Raw genomic sequence first — 13,815 nt, 5'->3', positions numbered from 1 at the left:
GCACCAGGTGCTTTCCCCCCTTGCTATGCCTCTGGTGTAGTGTCATCAATATGCAGATGACATGAGTTGTATCTGATGATGAACAGTAGGCTGGATACTACCAGAGGTGGAATGCAGCCTATTTGCACCTATTCGGTAGAACTGGTTACTAAAATTTTTCAGTTCGGAGAACCAGTTATTAATTATTAACTCTGCTAGGGACAAGGGGGTAATGCCCCCCTGCGCCCCCCTGCCCCCCATGGCACCCCGCATGTGTGTATGAACTGTATGAAATAATACAATATATAGTAATTCTATTTTTTTGTTCATTGATATAAAGGTTGGGAAAGTATTATGGGTAAAGATTTTTCATTTTCTTTTTTTCCCTCGAAATTTATATTGGAAAGAGAGGAGTTTAAACTACTCTTTTAGATTAAGGATTTTGGATCTCTCCCTCTGTTAGTTTTCTTTCAAGTGGAATAGATAAAGTAGTTATAGGAATCTGAAGGGGAAGTAGAAAGCAGGGAGGGAGGGAAATATGGGAAGGAGGGAGGCAATAAAGGATGTTTTAGTTGGGGGGTTGAGAGAGAGAGACAATTAGATATGTTTGTAATACGTTAACTATTGTAAACTGTTTTTGATTTCTCTCTTTACTTATGTTATTAGTTAAAATCAATTAATACAATTATATAAAAAAGAAATAATACACTACATTTCCGTAATTGCTTTTTAAAATACTTTAAACAGTCATTATTTGAATCTAGAGGCGGGGCGAAGGGGAACTGCACCTGGGGCGTCCTTGCCACAGCCCCGCCCAGGAATGCCCTGCCCCGGAATGCCTGGCTACGCCCCCGTCGTGCCCTGCCCAGCCCCATTGGCGCTACACCACTGTTACTAAAATTTTTGAATCCCACCACTGGATACTACCCCGGATACTTTGGCCAGTTGTTTGAGGGCTGTGGTGAAATGGATGAAAGAGAGCTGGTTGAAGCTAAATCCAATGAAGACGGAGGTCATGTGGCACTGACTTCAGAATTCTACATATGCTCCGAGGTTATGATTTCTTTTTCATTTTGTGCTGAACAAGCCAAGGCACAGAATATTTTATCAGTTCCTTAAGAAAAAAGGGGACTTGGGAGTGGTTCAGCTTCATCATATGTCCTGTAGTGTTCTTTTAACAGTTTTATTTTAGTTACTGAGCATTGCAGTTGGGCTTTTACATGGGCAGTTTCTGCCTCGCTGGTTTTTAGCTCTGACTTTATTTTACCAAGTTCACTCGGTGTTTGCGTTCTTTCAGACAGGCTTCTAATTTTTCTCCAAGCTGTTTTATTTCTGAATCTGGTTTCCTGATGAGACATTCCAAGTATTTTATTTTATTTTGTCTCCTGGTGAGACTTTCCTATTTTGTCTCCTGGTGAGACTTTCCTATTTCTTGATCTTGTTTTGCCAGCTTTCTCATTCTCTCCTAAGGGAATCTGGGGAAAGCTGTGTTGGGCTTGGGATTTGAATCTTTGGAATCTATTTCTTACCTGTGATGGGGATATTTTTCCAGGATACCCATTGTGCAGAAAAGCAAAGTAAAAATAAAGTAAATAAAAAATAAGAATAGCTGAGGATGGGAGGCAGATAAAGGCAGGTTGGTGAATGGCTGAAGAGCGAATGAAGCAAGGAGAGGTGGAGGATGTGGGAAGGTCTCAAAAAGAATGTGAGATCTCAAAAGCCGCTGATTAGGTGCCCCTTCTATTCTATTCCTCCGGTTTTCGGAGTCCCCCTGTCATCTAGGGGACCCACTTCTGTTTTGTTCCCCTTTCTTGGGAGGGTTCAATCTGGGGTATTGCTGACGCCATACTGCTGCATTTTAAATATTTAAACTTTTAAACTTACTTTTAATTTAATGGGGTTTTGTTTATATATTGTATGTGGGACCCATGCTGTACACCGCCCAGAGCCCTTTAGGAATTGGGCGGTATAGAAATCCCATAAATAAATAAATAAATAAATAAGAAATAGAATATGGAGGAGACAGAAGGGAAAATAAGATGTCCCCTCCAAGTTCTTGTAGGTTTCCTATCACACAACTGAGCCTCTCCTAGCTAGCATTACACAATTGGCCAAAGTTTTCCCAGTAAGATGATGCCTCTCAGAGGGAATATAATCTTTTCAGCTGCAGGAGGGTTAGAAGGAAATAGTATAGTTAGCAGTATCAGACCTCCCTTTTTACTAGAAAATGTTATGTACCCCAAAACCAGCAACTAATTAAGTCATACTGTTGTGCTTTCCTTATTCCAAATTTGGTAGGGCCCTATTATTTTAGCACTGGTGAGAAGAATAAATTAAAGCAAGATTTTATATTTGAGATAAGCTCATTGATTAGCAACTTCTTGTGTGTGTACCTATCAAGTTGCATCCAACCTATGGCAACTCCATAGGGTTTTGAAGGCAAGTGATGAAGCAGAAGTGGTTTGCCATTGCCTTCTTCTGGGAGGTCTTCAGTGATCTCCCATCTCCCAACCCTGCATAGCCTCTGAGATTTGATTAAATTAGGCTATACTATACCATTTACATCCTTCAATTTATTGGCTATTTTCTTAAACCTTGTATAGCAAATGCCAATCACAAACCATATACAGATAGAGATAACCTATAGGTTCATTAACTCCCACTACTGTTATAGCTTCACACAAATGATATTTCCCATGATTGTAAAGTCCAGACTCTTCATTAAAAAGAATTATTTTTCTTTTCTGGTTATAAATTCTTCTTAGTTGGTTTAAATAAACAAAAAGTTACATTATTTTTTTACCAGTGTTGCAATAACACAAATACTTATTCTGTTAAAACTATGATGAAACTGATGCTGGTTCTTATATTCCAGGTAGTTTTTGAAGTGGTCACTTCAGGTCACCAAGGATACCTGGCTATTGATGACGTGAAGGTTTTAGGACATCCATGCAGTAAGTAGCTTAGCCTTTTCAGATTATTTTGGAATGTTGCTGTCTCCATTGAGATGCCACATCAGACTTGAAAATGGCATTTTTCAAGGGCACTCCTGCGTTTATGTAATTCAAGTGTGATATGGAGAAGTGCAAACATTGAGGTGAATGTCAAAAAAGTGCCTGCTGTGAGAAAAACCAGCTTCTTTGTAGCATCACTCCAGGGATTTCTAAAGCCACAAGGTCCTAGAGACGATGGAGGTAAATAAACAGTCTATTGATGAGAGTGTCCATAGAAAAGAGTGTAGCTGATTCAGCATGTTATAGTAATAAATATAGTAATAAATACACACTCATATTTATTTATTGTGTTGATTGCCATTTGTTCCTGTCTTGCATGGAGAGTAATCATAGTATATCAAAATAAATAATAGGATTTATTTATTAATTTTTATTTTAGAAAGAAGGTTATATTGCCATCACTTGTTGTGACTTTTAACTGTGAGATGTCAAATTGAACTAAAACATTAAGTCTTGCCATAAAAGACTCAGATTTTCAAAAGATGGTCTGGAATATGATCATGCCCTCTAATTGATTTGCACTATTGAGCCATCTAGTCTAGCACTGTCTGCCCTGATGAGCAGTTTATGTCTGTCTGTCAACATGTTATATGTATATAATTTCCCTTCACCCCAACCCACTATTTACCTTCCCTGAAAGCTCCCATAGCACCTCTCCTTTTCCAAACAGCCAACCTAAATTTACCTGCCTTTCTGGTCTTCACTTTCCTCCCCCACTCCGCAACCTCTAACTAGGAAAAAAATATTACCCAGTTGCGTGGAGCCAGCTGCTGAGCCAGGCCCATTTACATGATACAGAGTCCTCCAGGACCTCTGGAGGGAAACTTTCCCTTGTATCATCCTACTCACACTATTTCCCTTCTCCTGGCAACCTCCATATCCTCTCTCCTTTCCCTGCTTCATTCTCTCTTTCTCAACCATTCCTTGACCTACCTTTTATTTGCCACTACTCTTCAGCTATATTTATTACTGATTATTAGTATTATTCATTTATTCACTATCCTTTTCCACAGTAGGGACCAAAGCAGCTTATATTATTCTTCTCTGTGGCCGTTTCCGCACGGCCCTTTTATGGCGCCCTGGGGACGGCAAAAACGCCGTTCCCAGGGAGCCATTCGCACAGGCTTCGCTCCCCCTCCCCCAGGCCGACGACGGGGACAAGGTGAGTGGGAAAGGGAAGGGGGCAGAGGCGGCTCCATGCGGAGCCGCCTGTCGTCCGCCGGCCTCTCCTGAGGCCGCTCGCACGCTTGCGTGCGAACGGCCTCCGCCCCCACACCGGCAGAATTCTTGCCGGCGTGGGGGCGCCTGGGGGGCCGTGCGGAAACGGCCTGTCTTTTTTATTCTCACCAGAACCTTGTAATGTAGAGTAGGTTGAATGTATTCCACAGCAAGATGGGAATCTGAATCCGCGTCTTCCATACCCTACTCTGAAACTCTAATCACTAAGCCACACTGGCTTTCAAAGAGTGGCTGTGATTGAACTACTGTTCAACCATAGCCACTCTATAAAAGCCAGGCCTCGTTGAGGTCATGTCAGGCCATGCAAGTCAGGGGGTATCATGTAACCCAATGGTTGCTGCCAGGTCTAAGATTGCTAACTTGGAGATTTAGCAGAAATTGTGCTGATCTCTAGACTACAGAGATATCTATCCTTGGACAAAATGGCTGCTTTGGAATTTAGATTGTGTAAAAGTATATCTGGATGAGGCCCCTGCCTAAATGCTCCCTGCCCAGATTCTGCCCCAAAAAACTCAAGGAATTTTCCAGGCTGCAGATGACAACCCTAGCCCCAATTAGTCATCCCCCAAAAGCCAAAACAACCTGGAGAAGACCCTGATCCTCCCACAGCCTTTTAATCATAGAACCAAATTGTCTCTCAACAGCCACTGAGGAAATCCATTTATCAAAGGTACACTCCATAATTTCATAAGTTTGGGGTTTTCTGAACCCCAAATGTATTTTGTTAAAGATTTCATACCTCTCTGCAAACCTAGGGTGTTTTTTAGGTTTGTAAAAGCATCTGTCTTGTCTGTTCACAGCTTCACTCACCGGATATAAGTATCCAGATTTTGCCTACTTTGTTGTTAGATTATAGATTATAAACACACTCAGAAGTGCATTGGGTATTTAACCTGGAGCTTCATGTATGCAAAACAAGCCTTCTACCAGTATGCTATGTGCTGAATAAGCTACAGCAAACACATGCCCAGGCAAACAGGAATATTATAGCCATTTGATATGTCTCTATTTATATAAGAACTTCAAACATTATATTCCTGATGCATGGGCATATCTTGTGGGGCAGGGATTGGGGTCTCACAATCCAGTCACCACTCACCAGGTCACTTGGAGGATGTATTTGACCACCTGTTCCCTCCCTTCCTGCAGGCACACTGCTGCCCAACTGCCACTTGCCACTCTGGGAACATACCAAGTTGGCCTTCAGAGGTGTGCAGTAAGCAACGAGGCTGACTTGACCCTTTTTGGCTGGTGGCTGGGTGCAAGGGGGTGCAGCATCCGGGGCAAGCCTAATGCACCATTTTGTTTCAGTACACCAGTGTGCACTACAGCAGTGGCTTCCTGTGTGCATTGCAGCAATGGTGTGTTGATTGACCTCCTGCACACTCAACAGCTACACTTTATTGTTGTGAAGGGGAAAAAATGCACTTATGAAATTGTTAAACTAATGTGAGTGGGATAATCTTCACAGAGCTTTGTATGTACATTAAGAATGGAGCTCTGGGTAAGAGCCTAAGTCCACCCTTAATTATATTTATTTACTTATTTTATTTATATCTCACCCTTTCCCCTGTTTTAGACCCAAATAGACTTGCAACATCCTCTTCCCCATTTTATTCTCACAACAACCCTGTTGGGTTGAAAGTGTGTATCTGATCAGGCTTCCATGGAAGAGTGGTCATGTACATTTTGTTTACTGCTGCTTACTAGAGTGTTTGGTTTAAGTTCTAAATAGAGTGTTTTACTTTTACAGTGTTACATCCATGAAGGTATCAAATGCTTAAAAATGCTTTTGCAGTAGTTCTACCTGAGGGCATTGTAGATCAAGCTGATAGGAATTCTATTAGCCAAGGAAATGATGGCTATCCGCAACAGTTGTTGAGTCCATTTTAAATTAAATTTCCTCCTCCCCTGTTGTAAAAGAATATAGGATTTTGTAGTTCGAAATGTTATGCTAGAACTGTCGCTTATTAGGCAGTTCAAATATATATGTGTGTGTGTACCTGACTTAAAAATAGTTGTCTTGACAACTCTTGTCTAGTAACTGTTATAAATATCTACTGTAGCTTTATTCAAAACATCAATTAGATTTCACCATAGTCTATATCATAATAGAAACTGTTTTGTAAGAGGATTAGTAACTTAAGATCCCTTGCTCAGTAGGAACAATACACTAGCACCTTTTTCTTTTGTTATGTCCTGGATTATTGCAAAAAAGGGAGCCATAGTCATGCAAAACAGCCTATCATGCTAGGCACAATTAGGGTTAAATATTTTAACATAGATTTCACACAGAATTTTTTTTCTTCTCAACAATGTTTAAAACTCCAGTTATTTAAAAACAAATAGGTCGATTAGAAAGGCAAATTATGAATAATGTTCTTCTTCCTTTTTCACCTCTTTTTATTTCCAACAGCCAGTACACCTCACTTCCTGCGTATTAAGAGTGTAGAAGTCAATGCTGGTCAGTTTGCTACTTTCCAGTGCACTGCCAATGGCAGGACAGTTCAAGGCAATCGACTGTGGTTGCAGGTAACCTTTTTTTTCTTTCTTTCCTCCAAAATGAAGACTGTTGAGCATAGTATGACTAATAAGTTTTGGATCCAAATGAGGACCATGTGTGCATGCAGAGACAGTAAGAACTTTTGCTGTGAAACAAGTACTGAGAAAAGTACAATGGTGATGTGTTATTTAACAGCAGATTCTGGCTCGCTGAAGTTTCTTTGTTTATGTAGTGCTATCAGGATACATGGCAATTTACCAGATACTAGACAACAAGTGTCTGCACCATAGATCTTTCAGTCTACTATTTGAGATAAGGAAGACAATAAAGGGAGTGGGGGGAGGAGGTGGTAAGGTTAACAGGGAGGAATGAGTTTTCATTTTAAGTACCCATTCAGTAGATAAAGACTAAAGGTTGGCCAAAAGCTTCATTAAAAAGGTTTGAAGAAAGTGTGCAAGTTGGCATCACACTAATATTTTGAGAGAGATCCTAAGTGAGAAAAGGAAAAGCTGCTTGAGGGAATGTTTGGACCACAGAGTGTGGAACTAGAGGAGCAAATACGATGGGCAGGAATATGCCAGAACATCACAACAGAAAGATAAGTGGAACCATTGCCATGGAGGTTTTTGAAGGTAGAGCTGTGGTGGAATTTGAAGTAGAGAGAAAATTGGTATATTGATGTAAAGAGGGGTGCCCTATAATCAGAATAACAGAAGACAGCAATTTTAGAGGCTGAGTTTTGAATAAAGGTCCAAGGTAAAGCGGACAGAGAGGAGGCATTGCAGTAGTCAGGGTAAGAGATGGTCTATGTATGAACCATGGTGGAGAAGTGCCATTCTACTGCAGTGTTGTAAAGAGAGAAGATATATGATTTGATGACAGACTGAATATGAGGAAGAAATGAGAAAAAATTAAGACAAAGCCAATGAACATGGATAATATGTGAAGAGAGGGAAACATCTAAGGCATATGAGAAATTAGATATAGTGATTTTCAAGAAGAACTATTAAAAACGCAGTTGGAGAGTGGAATATGGAGGATGGAGAAAGATCAGGGGCGGAGAGGTCGTCCTAGTGTATTATCAGCACTTTGATTTTATGAGGTATCCCAGAGAAAAACCTCATATCTCATGTAGAGAGAAAAAAGAAGAGGACTAAGTACAGATACTCAGGAAACTCTGGCCGAGAGAAAGAAGTGAAGAGAAAATGTCCCTTTGGAATACTGAATAAACAATTAGGCAGGATGAGAATAATCACAGAAACCTAATCCGTAAAGGGAGTAAAGGAAAATAAATTGTATAGTTGTATCAAAGGGAGAAGAAGGATTAAGGAATATGCAGTGGCATAGTGCCAAGGGGGCAGGGGGGCATGCAATGCACCGGGCGTGTGGCGGTGCAGGGGGTATAGGGGGCATGGAGGGCATTCTGGGGCAGGCAGGGGTGTGGCAAGGGCACAGGGCTGAAATGAGGGTACATGCATGCCCCAGCTGCAGTTCCTCCTCATTCCAGCCCTGGAAATATGAGATAAAGTAGTGACCTGTAGATCTGGCAGTTGCTCATGGCCAGCGAACAGGATCCAGGTACGGGTGGCTTGCAGCCCACTGCTCCGGCAGAGTGACTGGGCTCACTGTAGGCAGGCACTATTGTAGAGGTGTGCGAGGAAGCCCAGCTTGGAGTAGAGGTATGTAACTGAGTTGGATGCCAATGTTGTATACTTAAACTGAATGGCCCCTTCCGCACATGCAAAATATTGCGTTTTCAAACCACTTTCACAACTGTTTGCAAGTGGATTTTGCCATTCCGCACAGCTTCAAAGAGCACTGAAAGCAGTTTGAAAGTGCATTATTCTGCATGTGCGGAATGAGCCAATGACAAAAAGTATTTTTACTTTCAAATGGAGGACGAGGATGGAAACAGGGCTTGGTAGGCACTAGGACCCAGGTGGAATATTCTATAACAAAAAAGGTGGCAGAGGAATATCCAACTCTGCTATCATCTTTATGTGAAACTGAGTATAGCTTTTTTTAAAGGTTCTTTGACTAGATTGTGTGCCCTGTAATTAAATGTTTTCATTAGCCGAAGTTTCAATGTAAGCATACTACAAAAATAAATTCAGTGACTTTGGAGAAACAGTGTTTACGATTAACAGATGTGGCCCATCTGCTTATATTCTCATTATTACATCTGTGGACAACACAAGTTATTGCCATTTTGTGCTTAGATTTAATTTGGAATTGGAAAGCTACACAATTATGTTTCTAATACACACACTCTTTAAAAAACTGAATGCTACAATGAAATTCTTTTAGAAAATAAAAAACCGCTAATGGATCACACAAGTAAAATTCCTGCATTGCTTAGAACAGAAAGGCAGGCACTTTTACCATAGTGGCCAGCTCATCAAGTAACCTTTTCTTTCATGGATCATTATTGCTTGCTTCATGGATTTGTAAAGTTCCCCCCCCCCCCCCAAGAATCATTTGTAGTTTCCTTGAAAAGTTGTGTCCGTAACTCGTTTTCCTTTCTATATTTTTTCTTGACTTTTATCTGGAATCCCATGCAGAGTTAGTCCAGTCTAAACACAATTTCAGTGGATTTAGACTGAAGTAACTGTATGAGATTGCAGTGTTAGGCGTTTACGTTGAGTTTCACTGTTCCCAGTGCATATTGTGGGTAGAATCCTGGAACATATGAAATAATTATGAGGAAATAAGTGGAGGATGAGATCCTTTCTGCTGAATAACCACAGCCTGGTTTTATAGATATTTAATTAGTCCCAGCATTTTGCTTTTTAGGCCATTAGGCACTGGTCATCCTTTCAATGCTTGATTCAAGCAGCCAAGATTTGCCTATCTCAGATCAGCCTGAAAATATTTTATTATTTCCAGAGTGACCTTAAGAAAACATCCCTTTTAAAAAAATTTAGGATACTCATTTTTTACTTCTTATTCAGATAACCCTTATGAAGTATGTTCTTTTTGTTCATTATTTCAAACAACAAAGGAAACAATTAGTTGATACTGTGTCCACTTCTGCTCTGTGGATTTACTTCTGTTAATAGAACAATTGTCCACCTGAGTTTGGCACTTATTATCTTTTAAAGCCCTGTTTCAGATTGGAGCTATTACATTTTATACCTCTGCTGACAAGAATTATTGGACTGTCTTTCCATGGCTTGCCTGTCTGTCAAACCTTTTCTTTCTGTCAAACCTTTTCTTTCTTGCTCCCATTTTTGAAACTCTCTCGCCACCTGATAGCTTATTTCTTATTGGAGCTGCCTACTGTAAGAGCAGCTAGTCTTTATTTAGTGTATGTGATGGCAAGAGGTGAGAAGACTCCTCTTAACAAAGAAAAAAAGAGCAAATGTGACTCTCAGAGAACACCAATGAGCTGCCAGTCATGTTCGAAATAAAATCAAAGAGGAAAATGTAAACTATAGAAGCGTTTGTTAGGCGGGGACTTTAAAAGCATGAAGTGAGAGCAGTTATAAGAAATACATGTAGTTCATTGGTATAAATATAAGTGAATAATGCCAATGAAGTTCATAATTTCTCAGCTCAGAATATGAACCTCAGTTGCTCATAATCTTTGGCGTTTAATACAAGGGAAAATGTTACAACCTTTCTCCAGCTTGAAATTTAATTAAAACCACAGAAGAACTTCTGCATCCCACCTCATTCTCTTGTTAGTGTTGCCGTAGTTAGCATTGCTCTGATGTTTAGCTCTTGCTCCTCTCCCTCCGTCACTCTCTTTCCCCCCTTCCCCACCCCTCATTACTGGTATACTGCATCAGCCTCAAACTAGAAAAGCTGAAGGTCACAGATCATCCAGTACCTTTTAAAGCGATATTTCAGGTGCTTGGAGAGAGAGAAGTATGTGTGTTAATGTTTCCTGTCCTATGCAGCTTTGCTAGTGGAAACCGTCCTCATGCTGCTGTTACCTTAGGATGGACAGATGGACGGACGGACGGACGGACACACACACACACACACACACACACACACACACACACACACACACACACACACACAGGTACTGGAAAGTGCTATGAGTGTGATGCTTTGTTGAAAGTTGCTAAATATGCAATCCTAAAGATATTTTTCTAGCACTAAGCCCCGAAGAATGGACCTGAATTGTATTCTGAGTAAACCTGCTTAGGATGTCACTGTAGTCCAGAGCGGCATGCTGCTCATGTTATCTAAATCTGAAAGAAGGTATGCCAAACCACAACTGTTGTCTGGGGTTCCAGAACCAAAGCTGGGCCTGAGGGCCAAAATACATCGGATATGATATATATATTGTGTACTTTGTCCCTGACAGCATCTCCAAGATATAAACCTAATCCTTCAGGCAGAGTACATTGCCATCCTAAATAGGCATTTTCCCCAACCAACCAGACTGCTGCTTTTCACATGGCTATATCTCTGTCTTATCTTGTTTAAGATTCCTTTTGCTAATTTTGGCCACCTGTTCATGAACCAAATGGCTTCAGATAGTAGGGTTGGTAAATACCCTAGAAATTCGGTAAAATTCGGATTTATTTAAGCATAAAATTATCTGTATGCCCGAATAAGATAAATAACATATTTGGATAAACCCGAATCAGGGATTAACCTGGAAGATGTTGATCCTGTTTCTGGTTTAGGCCAAAAAAGGACTTGACTTAATTTCTTTTTACAACTGGAAGCAAAAATAAAAACATTGAAATACCTTTCACTCCTTTTATTCTTCTTTTGATAGAGTTTTTTTTTTGGTCAGTAGGGGTTGCTGGACCTTAAGGGGTGCTATGTTTCAACTGTGCTATAGTGCACTTCAAATTATCTTCTTCAGTATCCTAATGAACAAAATTTTCCATGGAAAAAGGAATTTCCTTCTCACTTTTCCCCAATATGTTTTCTTTGAAGCTTTAAAGTGGCTTTTGAGACATAATTTTAAGATGACAACCTTATTCTTGCTATTGTTAACAAATTTAGCATAACAAAATAGTTTAAAAAAATTAATAGAATCATGAAAGCATCTGCTGTTTATGTGATGAAGTTTTATTTGTTTAAACTGATTTTTTTTTACTTATCAGATTTCAAAACAGAATATTTTGATAGCATTAAAATATTTAACAAAACATCTTCTGTTTCTTGGAAGAAAGGAATAGCTTGCTGTCAGAATTCTTCTTTGCAAAATAGAAGGTCCATCACAGTTTGCAGCTTGATAACTTACAGTGGTTCAGGCATTCTGTATATGTTATCCAACCAGATTTCTTAGGATTGATTTTATCCTGGTTTGAATGTTCAGTGTGCGCTTTGATAAAAAAAGAATTGATTAGAAACTGACTGAATTCCTTGCATAAATATGAATTAATAGAATTGCTTTAACAATAATTTTAATATATCCATTTCTGTTCTGCTGTAGCTAGTGAACTTTCATCAATTTGTTAGCAAGTGTTTGTGTAGCCATACTCATTCACACACTTGTGCAGTGAATCAAATTTCTTCTTTTGAAAATAGTATAAACTAAGATAAAACAACTCAGAGGCTGCATGTATGTACTGTTGCAGGTATGTACTGTGAGTGTATGTAATAGTTCTGTTGTGTATTTGACTTGTGGTACACTTGTCCTACAGGATGGGCAACATAGGCTGTCTTGATTGATGTACTGCAAAGAAAAATCACTAGTATGATTTTTGGGTCTGATAAGGATCTGAACCAGTTTAAATGCATATATAATCTAAAAAATAAATATAAATGTTTAGCTATTGTGCAGCACCTATCTTTCACATGTTTTAAATCAGGCATCAACATCATTTAGTCCATGGTCTCTGAATTCTTTCTTTCGACCAACACAATCCCATATTGCCCTGCCAGTCATTTGGGAGAGGAGTATCAAAGCAAGATTCAGCATGTAGCATATATATTATTTCCCCCTTTAGCAAGTTTTTGAGGCATGTGACATGCCATTAAAATCCAGAAAGTAGAAAACAGTTCTTAAAAATGCAGCAAATTTTGTTCAAACGATTATGTTCAGGGAATAATAGTGTAGCAATCAAGGAACTTATACAATAGCCTCAGTTATTGAGCTCTACAGGAGAATCCCTTGCCACGAATTAGGTCTAAGGTATAGGAATTGCAGCTAACATAAGGTGCAGCTAACATAGGGTGCAATCAAGATCGCATTTAAATTGCTGGAAAATTTCCTGTTGGGTTTAACAGCTTTGAATTGCATTCTTACAATAATTTGATAACCAGCCAGAAAATAAATCAGATACTTAGATTTCGTATAATAAAGATATTTCCACAGGTGGTTAAATTGGGGTAATTTATTCTGATAATCCATTCTGAGGACAGCTGCAAGATGCAGTTACTCCGATTAACCACAGAAATATAAAATTGGTTTAATACTGACGCTGCCTATCCTCATCAAGTACAGAGTGATAGAAGAGAGTAAAGAGATTGAGTTCCAAGGAAGAACCCCACAGTGTACATCAGATTTGATTCTAAATTAGAAGACTAATGGAAAACATCATTAATTTAAAAAAATATTTTATTTTTTATAACATACAGTAAAAAAAGAAAATAGAACAAGTAGCCAGAAAATATCTACATTAAACAACATATCTACATTATACTACATTATACTACATACTACAATATCTACATTACAAAATATCTACATTAAACTACAGTTCAAGATATATAAACTTTATAAATGACCATACAATGGAAAAAAAACTCACTGATGATGATTATTTAACTGATTACCTCTTCTTAGACCTTTGATAACTAATTTGTAGTTCTTGAAATCATGGCATCCCATAACCTTGTTATTCTTTGAACATCTTGATCAGTGGTGGGGATTCAAATAACTTAACAACCGGTTCCGGTGGTGGGATTCAAATAATTTAACAACTGATTGTTTATAGTCACCATTTTGTCAATCGGTTCTGCCAAAGTGGTGCGAACCTGCTGAATCCCACCACTCTGATCTTGATGCTATTGCACTAATTTCAGCAGCTTAAACAGCTGTTTTACTTGTTCAGCTGTTCTCCAACTAATGGTGTAAGATCTGACTTGCATGTTCTGCAGGGGGTT

At 39.3% G+C, this 13,815-nt stretch overlaps 1 protein-coding gene across 15 annotated transcripts in view; it reads left to right on the top strand.

Moving 5' to 3' along the window:
- Positions 1–13,815, top strand: part of PTPRM (protein tyrosine phosphatase receptor type M) — a 539,592-nt gene that overhangs the window by 210,421 nt on the left and 315,356 nt on the right. For all 15 annotated transcript variants that reach the window (XM_048507340.1, XM_048507337.1, XM_048507335.1 and 12 more), the window contains exons 4-5: positions 2,855–2,933; positions 6,649–6,764. In XM_048507340.1, the coding sequence (XP_048363297.1) occupies positions 2,855–2,933; positions 6,649–6,764 (195 nt within the window). The remainder of the gene's footprint in view (positions 1–2,854; positions 2,934–6,648; positions 6,765–13,815) is intronic.

The sequence above is a fragment of the Sphaerodactylus townsendi genome, linkage group LG09, assembly GCF_021028975.2.
Source record: "Sphaerodactylus townsendi isolate TG3544 linkage group LG09, MPM_Stown_v2.3, whole genome shotgun sequence".
In the NCBI taxonomy this organism is placed as follows: domain Eukaryota; kingdom Metazoa; phylum Chordata; class Lepidosauria; order Squamata; family Sphaerodactylidae; genus Sphaerodactylus; species Sphaerodactylus townsendi.
The sequence above is the reverse complement of the archived record's forward strand: the minus strand, read 5'-3'. Positions and strand labels throughout refer to the sequence as shown.